Below are 14,610 nucleotides of genomic sequence, written 5' to 3'. Positions count from 1 at the left end.
AATAAGGTTGAATGTTAGGGTCTCACTCCACTGTGATTATACAGTATGCGTTTCTTATTGACTGATTTAAAATACAAAACCGTACGTTTTATGTGGTAATATCAGATAATAATCAGAGCGGCTAAACAGAAAGCTCAAATCGTATTTTTTCCCCCAAATATTTTTTAATCATGAGGCGCCCACTGGTTTTAAAACGAGAATAATTTCGTCACATAGATTGGCAATAATAGTTGTCAGTCGGGTGTTGGGGCTGCGGGAGAGGGGTGGTATTTCCGCTGTCAAACTTTGGAGTTGGATGTGTTGTAAAATCGTCCATTGCGACTCCCTCTCAGCATACTTTGCCACAGTCCCCAATATATTGTATGTGTATATTGAGTAAACAACAAAAGTCTTCAGGAATAGCAGGTTTTCTTTGAAAGCATCGGATTTGACTTTGCTTCTATCAACTAAAGGACCTGACATTATTCACACAGTAAGTACTCAGATCGACTTCAAAACTTTGAAGAGAGTTTGAATTTTGTATGCTTTCAGTATTTCTCAGCAGACTGTTTGCAAACGTGCGAAACGGATCAAAACCGCGATATAATGTCTTTAAAAAGCAGCATTTGGCATCGTTAAAATAAACTTAAAATAGGGAATGCAATGTCGGTAAGCTAGCTCTTAAAACTATTGTTTGAAGAGAGGAGTAATTCCAAATTTCCTAAAATGTATTCGAGATGTTTCAGAGCACATTACCTTTGGTAACTCAAAAGCTAGACTCAACACATTTGATGTATATAGTGGTTGATGATTTAGAAACATTTTTTATCTTTAACTAGCAGAAACGATTGAAAAAGCGGCATGAAGGAGAGAAGCATTTTTAAAACCTACAATTTCGTTCAACACCTTTTGTTGTGTGGCACACAGTATTGGATTATAGTCACATCCGAAACGTATGCTATTTACCTTTAGGGATACCGTATCAGTAAGATACCATCGTATGTTTTTAAAAAAAATAAAATTCATTTTAAGATTTTGGAACTGCAGCAATGTTGTGTAGACTGAACTCAAGGATCCTATCGTAATGAGATTGTATATGTATTCATTTTGTAACGCGGAACAGCTTTAACTGTAGCGTAGTATATTATTAGTTATGTTGGTGAAACGTATTAACAGAGGAAATTACACGACGACGATGGGTGATAGCTTTAATATAGAGCCTTGCGTTATAGTCGTTGTAGTTTTGTTTCTAAGTCTTATTAGTATGTGAATGATCAAAATGTTTTTTCCCGGTTTATTAAAAAACATTACACAAGACAAGTTATCGATTATTTTATGTTAACCAGTGACAGACAAGCTTACACATTCCCTTCGTGCAACAAACAGTCATTTTCGTTGCCATTCTCTTGAATGAAACGTGTGTTTTGAAATACTACTCTCTCTTTCTCTTACTCTGGTCTTTCGAAGAGTTTTTGTTTTTCTTGAAAATGGTGTTTTAGTGCTGTAACTGTTAATAAATTAGATTTATCAAGAAATAAACGCTTGTGTATATCTCTTGAATGTAGCTGTACTACTAGTTTCTTTAGTATATGTAAAGCTCACACTTCTACGTATGGCATCATAAAATTATTTTGAAAAACTTAACTATTATGGATGTTATGTCTTTTCCTAATCTATGAAGAGATTAACACTTTACTTATGAATGGTGTTTCTGTGTGCTACTTGTGAAATCGAGCAGCAGTGAAGCATAATAGGTCTGTTATACTTAGGTGCAATTAGTTTGAGTTGCAGAACAGCCTGGGTGTCTCATGTAATTACTAACACATTGCTTCAGTTGCTCTTAATTGGTAAAATGCTTTAAATATTCTCAGCTGTTGTCAATCTAGCGGATATGAATTATTCTCGGTGAAGTAATGCAAAAGTTCTAAAAAATATTATAAAAATGATAAGCATTTAGAAACATTATGATCTTTGTGTATTTGTGCCGCACAAAAATATACAGATGTATTTGTACTGTATGTTGGGAAGACTGTCACCATTAGAAAATATATTTTTACATTTATAAGTATTAGGAAACAGGAGGGCCCTACTCTGGTTGTCATTTGTTCAATGTAATCATTGTGTGTGCCATCAACCATTACTTTCACAGTACGGCAAATATGAATTTAAAGGAATGTTTGTTTTAAATGGAGGACTTTCAGTGCAGTAAACACAGTTAGAACTAGTAAGCTGAAAAAGAGGAGTTAGAAAGATGTTTGGAAAAATGAATGGGATACATGTCTTTCTTATCCTGGTACAAACCCTATCCATATATTGGGTAATGTTCTTTGTCAGCAGCTGCCGTTGAGGATAGCAGAAGTGGCAACTTTTTTTGTGCCTCTTAATCAACACAAGTGTGCGAGTCAAGCCCCCCAAGGAATTCCATTTAGTGCTGTAGAAAGGCATGACATGGCATGCTAGAGCATGCATGACTGAACATTGCAACACGCTCTTTCATAACTTCAAGTCTGGCATTTTATCTCTTGATTTATTTTATTAAATCTTTTCTTTGAAACCATTTGTGTGTCTGAGGACATCCACATATTTATTTTACATATATACATACACCCAAGGATTAAAAAAAAGTAATAAAAATTGTTTAGGTATGCAGTGAACCTCAAGCAGAAATCCTGTAGACTGAATAGCACTTTGACTTGCCACTATCCTACATGGAATGTGACACAGGCCTAGGTTTTTTAACAGTCATATTGTTTTGATTTATAAATTTATGATGATTCAATTGGTTTTAGGCCCTCTACTTTTTTATGTCCAATGCCCCTAATAACTTATTTCAACAGTTTCCTAAAGAGGAACTGCAATGCTATTTTTATATTTCATGGTTGAAAAAGATTTGACATTGATGAGTGTATTTCAAAACAAAATGAAAGTAAAATGTTCATAGTAATATGTAAAATCTCTTATTTACGTCACAAAATAGGCTAAATTTCCAGGTATGCGCAACACCACATTCTGTGATTCAAAACAAGGCAACAAAATGTCTGGTGAAGTGGTTCTATTAAATTGTGAACAAACAGAATTGTGAATACGTCGCCCAATTCAATAGAGATATTGCTCTCCACTTCAGGATGGTTTTGGTTCTTTTTATTAGAACTCCAATGAAAACTTCAGTCTAAAGAACCAAATAATAAGGCTGTGAAATCCTTATACTTCAATTGTTCACAAATACCATGAACAGTTACGATTTTAATTAACTTTTTGAATAATGTGTATCTGTCTAAAAGTCTTTCAGGTTTTGTAGTACTGTAGCTTTAAAAAGTGGAGTGAACTGTGGTTATGAATTTCACTCTGTGTGTGGAAAAGATGCTATCAGAGAACACTCATGTTATCATTGTTTTGGAAGACATTTTGAAATTTGCTTTCAAGTTGTATCTTTGCTACTTAAATTATTCAAAATGGTGTCTAAATATACAGATTAAGCATGCAAACCACATACATACATATATATATATTTAACAAGAACAGTTTTATCACCTTGTTGCCTGATCTTGCCAGATCTCAGAAGCTAAAGAAAGTTGGGATTGGTCAGTAATACAATTGGAGACCTCTAAGAAGAAGGAGGTTGATGCTGTAAATGGTATTAGAGAACCAGTACATGCCTTTCTTCACTTTGGACCAGACTTTTCCAAACCATGGTCCTGTTTGGTGGCAGGAGACACTGCGTTGTAAGAGGTACTGCCCCTTTGGATGAGACATTAAACAGGGAGTTTAGCTAAGGTACTGAGATTAACATCCGTTTTTTATTACAAACAGTACCATGGAATAACACTATAGGACTAAGATCCTGACTCCTTGGTAATTAAAGATCCCATTGTACTTTTCTTAAGAGTAGAAGTTGTTAACCCTGGTATCCTGGCTAAATTCCACAGTGGGTATGCATAATTGTCTCATGAGCTAACCTAGACATTATAATAGACACTCTCCTATATTTTAATTGAAACGGTCTCAGTGTTAAAAGAACATTGTGAAAAATTCCACAGCAGGTGCTGTTATCAGTATTTGTTGACAAAACAATTGAGACCTGTTAATTATGAACAAAATTAACACTATTAAAAACAAGTGTTTAGAATGCAAATGGGTAATTTTTATCAAGAAGATGGGTGCAGCTTCAGTCAGTGAGTGAGTTAGTGAGTTCCTTTCTATATGTAAAGCACTTTGAGATCTCATGGAAGGAATGATGCTATAGAAATGCAAGGACTTATTATAATTATTATCTTTTTTTTAGATATAGGTGCTAAAAGATCATTAACATCTTTGATTTTATGTCTTCCTTTCGAATTGGATAATAAAAGGTAAAAATACAGTTTTCTATATAGGCTTCAAAATTGTTTGATGGGATTAATAGTCCGTTTTTAACAACAATGATAAGACACAAAATTAAACATTTGGATAAAGAGGTGGAGAAGTATCTGGGTCTTTAAGTTATCAAAAACATGATTGAGTCAGCACTTGAAAAACAAGCTTGTATTTGTATGTCATAGGCGGTGACTTTTTAAGGTTTGACATTCCTGTAATACAGTACATTTTGAATCATTTGATGTTAATTTAGGTTCCAAGTGGTGACAAAATAACTTGTGAACAAAACTAAATGAATGGCCTTGTGATCCACAATCCATATAAACAAGGACTGTTTTAAATTTAGACTTTAAAGGAACTCATGATAACACGTGCTGTGTTCTTCTTAGAGATGTGATTTATATCTTGATTTAATCAAAGCTTACATTGCATGTTTTATGATTGGTTCAAATCGATAGGAAAATGTTTTTGCATTTTGGTTGTATTTTTATGTATAGGTTTAGCAAAGATCAGCTCTGATTCTGAAAGTGTTGATGATGTTCTATTACAGTACATAACATAATTTTGTGTTTATAAAAAATATTTGTAGATCATTTCCAGTGATGTGGTATGTGTTAAATTTGCAGTTTACCTTATACATATATATGCTGTAGGAATAACTGTCTTATGATCTTGTGAAACAGGAAAAGAGTTTTGTGCTTTTCTTCTTTGACAGTCAGTTTCGAGAAGTGTTGGAGCTAGTTTGTAAGACAGATTGCAAGCTTTTGGTTCTGCAAACTAGAATATCCTCAACCACAGTTTCCTTCCTCCACCAAATGTTTAGAAGAATGCTTTGTCAAAGTAAACTGCTTTACAGTAATCTCAATACAGAAATTAAAGCTTTAATTCCATATGGTGCTTGAGGTGTATAAGTACAGTAAATGGTACAAAAACCTTCAGTCTCTTTAATAAGGTAAAAATAAAAACTTAATATATCTCAGAGCTGATAAACGGATATTATACAGTAATAAACAGGTTCTAATAAAAAGCAAACAGAAACAGATCCCCATTTCTTTATTTTAGGTAATTTCTTTTAAATAATTATTACTTGGGTATCAATGAGGCCTAAATGTGCACCGTTATTGTTGATTTTTAACAGTATTAATAATTTCCCTATAGCAACAAAACAGGTTTCTCTTTAGAATGACCAAATAAGCTTTGAGCACATTTTCTCCTTAAAATGCCTTATTTTGTTATGGCAAGATTTATCAATGTCACCCCCTGTCACACTCATCATTTTGATGCTTAGTCTTTGATTGATTGATCCTGTCCTGCAAAAGCTTCACTAATTTGAAATAGTTTTTACAAAGCTTTAATTGGGCAAACACCTTCATGCTTTAACAATTTTACTGTGGTGCTCTATGCCATTATACAATTTATGATGTAGTACTTTTATCAAACTGAACCACCTCCCAAGAGTAACTAATGACTTTGGATGTGAGTCATTTCATTTTATTACGGCCCGTGAGTGGAACAGTCTGCAGAGTAAGCTGAATCCATCTGCCTCCCTATCCTATTGTAATTTGTTAACACTGCCATGTACTGTACGCATATGTTTTTTACAAATCTTTTCATAGAGTTTCATATATGAGTGTACTGGGCATTTAAATGTGTTAGTTTCCTAGTTTTGCATTCATACTTATCATATTAACAAGTATGAAATAGGATTCTTCCTTTTTTTAAATGTAGAGATCAGTAACATATTCCTCTGAAAGGTGGGGGAAAATGATTTTAATCTCTAGCTTAATTGTCCATAAATTATAATGAAGCCATGAACAAAACCATAGGTAAGGTGTTTTTGTGGGATTTCCCTAGTTACCTAATATCAGTTGTGTTTGAGTTTCTGTTAGGTGCTTTAACTGCGAGTTACTCACAAAGGTATCATTAGTTTGATAGTTTCATTATAAACTGAAACTAAACATGGTGGGTTTTTTTTCTTTTGTGCCTTGTATTTTCATTAGTGACAATATGTTATGCAGCATTATCAGTTGTATTGGTTTGCATTTAATTATTTGATTAATTATTTTATATTAGATGCCATTTTTATTCACAGCTCTTGTTCAGGGTAATAGAACATAAAATCAGAGTTTACATAAGAGTTTACAAAGGAGAGGAGGCCATTTATCTACATTGTCCGTTTAGTTGCTAGTATTTAAATTGATCACAGGGTCTCATTCCTGCTATTTCTTGAAACTAAAGCCTGGGTCTTGGCTTCAGTGTTAGGACTGGATAGTAAGATGTAAAAAATATAGATTGTTCATCTTTTTTTGAGTTTCATTGCTGAATCTGAAGTAGTCCATTGGGTTGACTTTGTCAGTGCCTTTGAAGGTTCTAAACACTCAGATTTTGTCCCATTGCAGTCTCCTTAGACTAAAAATGTGCTTTAAGCCTTGGAATGTATCTGGCTGCTCTTCTCAGGATTTATTCCATTTCATAGGAATGAAATATCTAATGTGGTGACATGTGTTTTTAACATAACATCCCTTTATTTAAATTCCATTCTTTTAACGACAGGTTGTATCCTAACATTCTGACTCTCTTTAAATTTGCTCTAGAATTTCTACAGTAGTCATTTTTCCTCCTAGTTTGAATATTTCAGCATAGGCACTTTACAAATTCTTTTTCATCAGTAGCTTCTTCAATCTTGGCATTTCTCATCCTTTTTGTTTCTGCTTCCTTCATGTAAGACCTGTTACTTGTCTGTCTTAAATGTTATCAACCAGGTGCATACCCCATCTTGAATTTCTCTAAATAATTTATGAATTTCCCTTATTGCTTCTAAAACATTTGGAAGTCATCCTATTGCACTGTCATCCTCAATCTAGTTTACTATGTAGACCAGAATCTAACTTAAGATAAACAGTGGTCTTAATACAGATCCATGTGGCACTCCTCTAATTGCATAACCCCAACTGGAACATTTGCTGTACCCTGTTTCCTATCAGTTTACCAGTTCTCAATTAAAATACAAACATTACCTTGAATGCTTACTGCCAGCAAATCAAGAATTCATATTTTGTGGTGAACATTATCAAAAACATTCTGAAATACAGAGTGGTTTCATTTGCTTTGTGTGTGTCCGGTTTGTTGTGTTCCTTGTTTAAAGAACTCTAACAAGTTCTTTGTTAGAACTACCTTTCCCCTAGAACTCTGATCCATATAGATGCTTTCCCTATTCTAATCATGATTTTCATAATCTAACATACATTATAAGCAAGAATTATTGGCTTATAATTACTTGGTTCAGTTTTATGGATGGAAACTATATTAACATTTCTCCGCTCCATGGGTATTGCCTGTATCAATCATATCTCTTGTTTTTTTAAGTATACATCATATAGTACCATAAGACCCTGAAGATTTATCTAATGTGATTCTAGTACTGTATGTGTAACACTTCTGGCTGTTTCATTTAAAAGAAACCTTTGTCCTTCCACAGCCTGTGGCTTGTTGTTTATTTCTTCCTTGGTAAATACATGAGTAAAATATTCATTTAGTACAACAGCAATTTCCATTTCATCATCTAGATGGTTTTCATTATTACCCCAGAAACATTTTTTCTCTCGTTACTCTCATTTTTCAGTTGTAATACTAAAAAAAAATATTTTAGTCTCCATTACAGTATTAGTTTCTCTTTTACAGTATATATCCTTTTTCCTGTGATTGCAATTTATTTTATTCCTTTAAGTGTAACCTGTATTATAGTCATTTTACTTGATGCTTTTTATTTTTATTTCAATTTATTGTAAACCATCTGGGTCACTGTTTTCTAGCCTGTGATTTACTTACTCTTGGGATAGATCTGTTCTGTACCTCAAGCAGAATACCTTTCAGTTGTTGCTAGACATTTACTTCTGATCTCTTAACTGAATCCATTGGATGTTGATTTGAATATAAAGGTGACTTTCTTTGTAATGTTAGCAACTTTACGTTTAAAGTGCCCCTTGTTTGGGTTATCAGTGGACTGCATCATAATAAACACAATTAGGTTAATTACAGTTTAAAAGTAAACACTACATATGCGTATTATTCCAAGTCACTGTAGGCGTTGTTTAGGTTCATATAATTACAGTAACTACAACTGAAGGTTTGTCAGTGATGTATTATTATGTGTCATTTTAAGGATTGGAAGCTTTCATATATTAGTTTTATTTGCAGTCCTGTGTTCACTTCTAAATGTCTGCCCATGTTTTTGCTATGCTATAGATTGTTAAATTTGATTAAGATTGATTTGTACACTAATATTGGCACTGTTTCTGCAGAGGATGTGGAAACTATCAGTCAGTGCAAAGAACAGAAACCTAGGAAAGTTATATTGAAACCACGGAGGGTACTTCAAGGGGTTTTTATGTTATTACACAAAGTAAGAATGAATTACACCTATACAAAAGGAAAATTTTCTTCTGTCACATAAAGCCAGCAATCTAGTAGTACTCTTTTTTCATTGTACAAGTGGAATCTTCAAAGAGTTTGCTTAAAATTAGAATTCTCTCAGCAGCCTTTGTTTTTTAATAAAAATACATGAGTTCCTAAATATAAATATTTATTGAAACCATTTTCCAGTTTCTTTTTTAATTGGTAAAGTACATTGTACATCTTTCCTTGTTGGTTTCTTGGTAGAAATCAAACCTTTCAAGTTTTCTTTTCTCCTTTGTATCATCCCACAAAATAAACAACAAAATCTCGGTAATGCTAATGTGTTTAAAACATGATCTCAGAGGTATAAGTTTGGCAGGCTCATAGCCTGAAAATTTGGAGTAGAAATAATGTCTCTTAGGTGTCATCCAATGGACACACTATATAACTTGTGGACTTTCCTACAGTCCAGCATTGCTGTGCACATATTCAGATATTCAGGTCCCTACAGGACCGTGTAAATTATAGATCATTAAAAAAAAACCAATTAGTTCTCTTTCCCTTCCTTTCTGTGATCTAATTGTCACAAACAAGACTGAAGGATGTTGCAATACAATTAGATGCTATGGAAAAATGTATCATTATACAAAATAAACATCAGAAGTCTAAGTAATGTTTCTTATGCACTTTATAAGAAGAATTGAATTTATAATGTCACCCAGAAATTCTCTTTATCAAATGTATCAAGCGTAAAAAAAAAAAAACGAATTTAGGGGTTATGTAATATAAACCTGTTGCTCTAGTTTTAAGGAGCACACAAATTAACTGTGTTTCAGTTTTGTTGTAGCAACTATGGCATGGTGTGACATTTAAAACAATAGTCTACCTAGAAAGACTAGTGATCTTTTGCCAGGTATAGTGTACAGTGAAATGTTTCAGTTTCAAAATTTACAGAACCAAAAATTGTGACAGAAAATTCAAGGAGAACCTTAGGGCTGCTAGGAATTATTTTGATGAAAACTGGCAATATTGCTCATATGAGAATATTAACATTGCTAATTGGAGGATTCTATTTCATCTGGGGTTCGTGTGCAGTTGTGTCTCCCATTGGGAGTTACTGCCCAAGAGGCATTGCTGTGGGAAGTTAATCACTGGGGGTGCCAGGAGGAGTTCAGTTTACATTTGTCCTCATTTGTTTTAGTGAGTCGGCCCATTTTAATTGTGGGTCTCCTATCTTCTCAACATTCCTACGAAACTGAGATGAAGTTAAACAGTGCCAGGGCGATTTTCTGTTCAAGGCAAAAGAAACATTATTATACTTTTTTTTCTGAGTACTTAATCCTAAGCATAATAATAATAGCCTTGCTGTCACATTAAGCAGACTGAGTAAGTATAAAGTAGTTCCCCTTAAAATTGTAAATAAATTCCCAAAAAAGTAACCAGAAAGCACCTGGACTTCCATATTGAAACATTTGGTGTATTTAAATAACTTTCACTTCATTGTTTTTTCTCAATAAACTGTGTTTTAATCTGCTCAGATAAAGAATGCATCTAATTCAGAACTCCTAGGAAATAGAAAAGGAGCAATTCACAAAAGCTTTAAGTTGAGTATAACTTTTGGTACGTGCCACTAGAGCTGGGCGATAATTCGATAACGATAATTATCGCGATATAATTTTCCTCTATATAATTTTAACAAAAGTGCGATAAATGTTTGATATATATGTTTATGCTTTGGGCATGATATGCGCATGCACACAAAATACTGTGCGCGTGCGCGTGCGTGTTGCAGACCGGGCAGCTAACAGATTTGTTTAATGTTTCTGCTGTTTGGCAAGTGTTTGTTGTGTTCTTAAAATAAAAAGTTGTTTAATTTACCAGTTTACTGTCTGGTTTCTTCAACTTTCACTCAGGAGAAAAAATCTGCCTTTAAACTTGAAAGAAATAATGATATGACATTTATCGTGATAATTATCGATATCGACTGATATTAAATTTTTTATCGTGATAATGTTTTTGGCCATATCGCCCAGCCCTACGTGCAACATCCTGGAATGTTGTAATTAGTCAGTCACCCACACCAAGTGTTGATCAACAAAGTTCGTTTACATTTTGTATGCTGTAAAAAGGTGCCATCCTTTGGATGAGATGTAAAACCGAGGTCCTGACTCATTAAAAATCCCAGGGTGTTTCTCGAAAAGAATAGGGGTGTTATCCCGGCATCCTGGCCAAATTTCCCATTGGCCCTTACCAATCATGGCCTCCTGATAATCCCCATCTATGAATTGGCTTCATCACTCTGTTCTCCTCCCCACTGATAGCTGGTGTGTGGTGAGCGGACTGGTGCACTATGGGTGCCGTCGCATCTTCCAGGTGGGGCTGTGTTTCTGGGATAATAATGGGGGTGTGAGTATGTGTGTGTCTACATTGTGTTTGTGTCTGTGTGATGAAGCTGTTAGAAAATGAATGGATACTGCAGATGGTTTTAAGGAGCCAGATACGGGATTGGTCAGGGTAAAGACATGTAAAGAGTAATGTGTACAGTATGAACACTGTCTTCTTAGATTGTAATAAACCATAATGATTGTGTAAAGAAGGAAAACCAACTGACATGTGTCACTGTGTGGTGAATATATTTAACAGGACTGAATATGGTATTGCCTGCTTTAGGTTTGACAAAAGGAGTATATTCTGATGAAGATCTTGTAGATGAAGATCTTTTAGATCTGAGTGTTTTTAGACAGTTGAAAGTGACACATTTTGTTTCAAACAACCCCTACAAAAGTTCTCTTTAAGCTCAGTGCAAACCAATTGTGTTTACTACCTCTGGGTATCATGATTTTATTTCAGAACACAAATCAATGTATAACAAATCACTACTGATCCTTGACCAGATGTAATAGACCAAGGTCTGTAGACCAAATCCATGCCACTAATTGCTAGTGCTTTACAGCAAAAATAACACAGGTTTCCTCTCCATTATGTCACCTCACAAAAATCCTCCTGGCGGAACTACTGAAAAAACATTGTCATCACATCCCAATGGACACAGCCATTGTATTCGTAGAGCTCATCCCACATAGAATGAGCTGATTACTGATCTGGTTGTGATCTTATTTTCCTACTGAACATCAGCATATTGGTGTAAACTCTGTTCTGCGACAGCTACAGGTTTAGATATCAGGAGTTGAGTTGTCCAAACAAAATTCTTTTAACTGCTTTTTTTCCACTTGCCTAGTTTATGTAAACTAAATTATTTTGATTTTCTGCACTTCATTTGGAATTACATCTCTCAGTTTTAGTTTCAAGTGGCTGACATCTTAGTTTTACCGAAGGGTATAGTATTTCTGGTCATTGTGCCCAAGAAACAATTTTTATTCACAAAATTATAAAAATGTGGTTGTGTGGACTGCTTGGTATAACTTGTCCAGAGATTTTCCATTTAGCGAGCACTAAGTAATATGGATGTGTGCAAGTCTCTAATACAAATTGAAGTAGCCAAAATTCACAGAAATCCTTTCTAAGCATAATTATAGGTTATGGTAAAGGTTTACTCCATGCTGAAAAGTAAATAAAAAAACAACTTGTTTTTTTGCAACTTTTGTGTTGCTGAAGCTTCTTCATGTGGTTGAGAGAATAGATGCAGTGTTTATAAAACAAAGGAGAATAAAACAGCAGGGCACAGCAGGTGGCAAAGAATGTACAAACAAATGGAAATCTTGGGGAGAGGTGTAAAAATCTGTCATTTGTAAATGAATAGCAAGGTTCTAAAAAGAAAATCTGTCATTGAGATCTGGTAGAGGTGTGTTCCAGGTTTAAGGACAATCTCAGTTTCCGATGTCTTTCTGGAAAGAGAGTCCTGCAGACTCTGTAAAAGGACACAAAGACAAAGATCAGTGTAACCATGGCTTGGAGATCTTTAATCCTCAATACTCTTGACTTGTTCCCTGAAACAGTCAGACAGCCTTTTTCCTGTTTTGCCTATATAAATGGCAAGGGCACGTTCTGTAAGAGATGCATTAAATGCAATTATTCATCATGAATCTCATGAATATGAAATATCCAAAGGGGTTGTGCAAGTGAATATATGAATGTGTGAATATGTAACTGAATATACATTATACTATATATATATATTAGGGCTTTACAAATTACCTAACTTTGAATGCCTTACATTTAAGTTGGAGGAACACTTTTTAAGAAGTGTGAGAAATCCATCTAGAAAATAAATTTAAGTCTTTGAAATCAATATGTTACAAAATGCATTTTAATTTTGATCAATATCTTGGAATGCTAGCCTACATGATGCAGGATACACTCTGGACGGTATGCCAGTCCATCACAGGGCACACACAGGCATGAACATACAGTACACACTCTTACATCAGGACCAATTGTCCCAGAAGCTAGTTAACCAACCAGTATGTCTTTGGGCTGTGGGAAGAAACCAGAACACTCAACAAAAAGCCATGCGAACATGGGGAGAACTTACACGCTCCAAGCAGAGAGCACACCAAGTCTAAAATTGACCATTAATGCTAACCTCTGTGCCACCATGCTGCCTGAAAAAGGCAACTTTTTACTAATATAAATAGTAATTTTGTGAATGCACCCCTCCCTCTATATTAACAGTCAATGCAAATGAAAACTATGATTGTTAATGCAATCATTTCTGTTGAAGAAAACAAGTCTCAATTCACAACATAGAACATACAGAATGACATTCTTAAGATTCTAGTAGATAATCATATAAAGAACAAGACTGTTACGATGGATTTTGAAACTCTTCCAGATCGGACACCTTCAGTTAGAGCATTGTATAATTACAGTGACAGTCAGGAGAATACAATACTATGCTCACAGTTCTAATTTGCAAAAGATGGCATTTAAATAGTTTGAACAGGATGAATTTAAATGACAATCCAACCTGTCAGTAGTATACTTAAAATTCTCTATGTCACTGGTAAGTAATTAATTTAATGGCAAGGCAATTAAAAATGCATAGTATTTCCATCATTTTTATTCTAAATAACCATTTTACGTGGATTTATTATTATGTAGGTTTATGTAGGTTATGTAGGTTTACTGGCTACAAATTTTCATGAGGTAGTCCCTCTTGAGTATGCACAGCAGAAATACGATAACATTTTCCATGACTGTAGCACAAATGAATAATCAGACATTATCTGATGTGTAAACATAGTGAACATAAAGTTGCACTGTTAATTAAAATTAGATTTTGCTAACCATATTGACCTTTAGTTTATCATGTTTTCCTTTTTTGCTTAATGTTGTTATATGTGCATTGATAATTGGTACATAAAACTTTATATTTATTCTGTGATGGGTGCTATTTTTATTTCTTTTTTTTTTACCTGGTACGGTACTGTATGTCCATTGTGATCACATTCTCATTTACAGTGATGACTGGAGAGCATGTTATTGGTACAATATAAGTGAAATATCTTGCTCAAGGGTTCAACAGCAGTACAGTACAGGGAATTTGGAAACACAATGGTATATTCAGCAAAATAATCACTGAAATTAAGCTTAATCATTTAAGAAACTAAATGAAAAACAAGGTAATCACGTGAAATTGATAGTTTTCCTTCTTCCACATAGGTAGATATGTAGTTTGAGAAACTAATTTTGTGATTAAGGCAAAATTATACATGCAGGAGCCTATTGAAATTAATAAAAGAGTAAGTGCCAATTTATAAATTCATTTTTCTGAACACATCAAATAAAACGTTTTTAACAGTGAAATGGTAATGGAAAACTAAAAAAGTAGTAACATTATCACATTTTATTATGGGTGTATTCTTGAGCAGATTTCCATTGACAAATTAATACATAATAATGTATCAGTTACTGAACTTTTAA

General features: G+C 34.1%; 1 protein-coding gene across 1 annotated transcript in view; it reads left to right on the top strand.

Annotated features, from left to right (window-relative positions):
* Positions 1-262: 262 nt before the first annotated feature.
* The window catches only part of LOC102697724 (tumor necrosis factor alpha-induced protein 8), a 38,245-nt gene continuing 23,897 nt past the window's right edge, over positions 263-14,610 (top strand). The window contains exon 1 of the mRNA XM_015367393.2: positions 263-472. Coding sequence (XP_015222879.1) covers position 472 — 1 coding nt within the window. The 5' untranslated portion in view covers positions 263-471. The remainder of the gene's footprint in view (positions 473-14,610) is intronic.

This window comes from Lepisosteus oculatus, chromosome 3 (assembly GCF_040954835.1).
Source record: "Lepisosteus oculatus isolate fLepOcu1 chromosome 3, fLepOcu1.hap2, whole genome shotgun sequence".
Classification (NCBI taxonomy): domain Eukaryota; kingdom Metazoa; phylum Chordata; class Actinopteri; order Semionotiformes; family Lepisosteidae; genus Lepisosteus; species Lepisosteus oculatus.
This window is presented reverse-complemented; position numbering and strand designations above follow the sequence as displayed.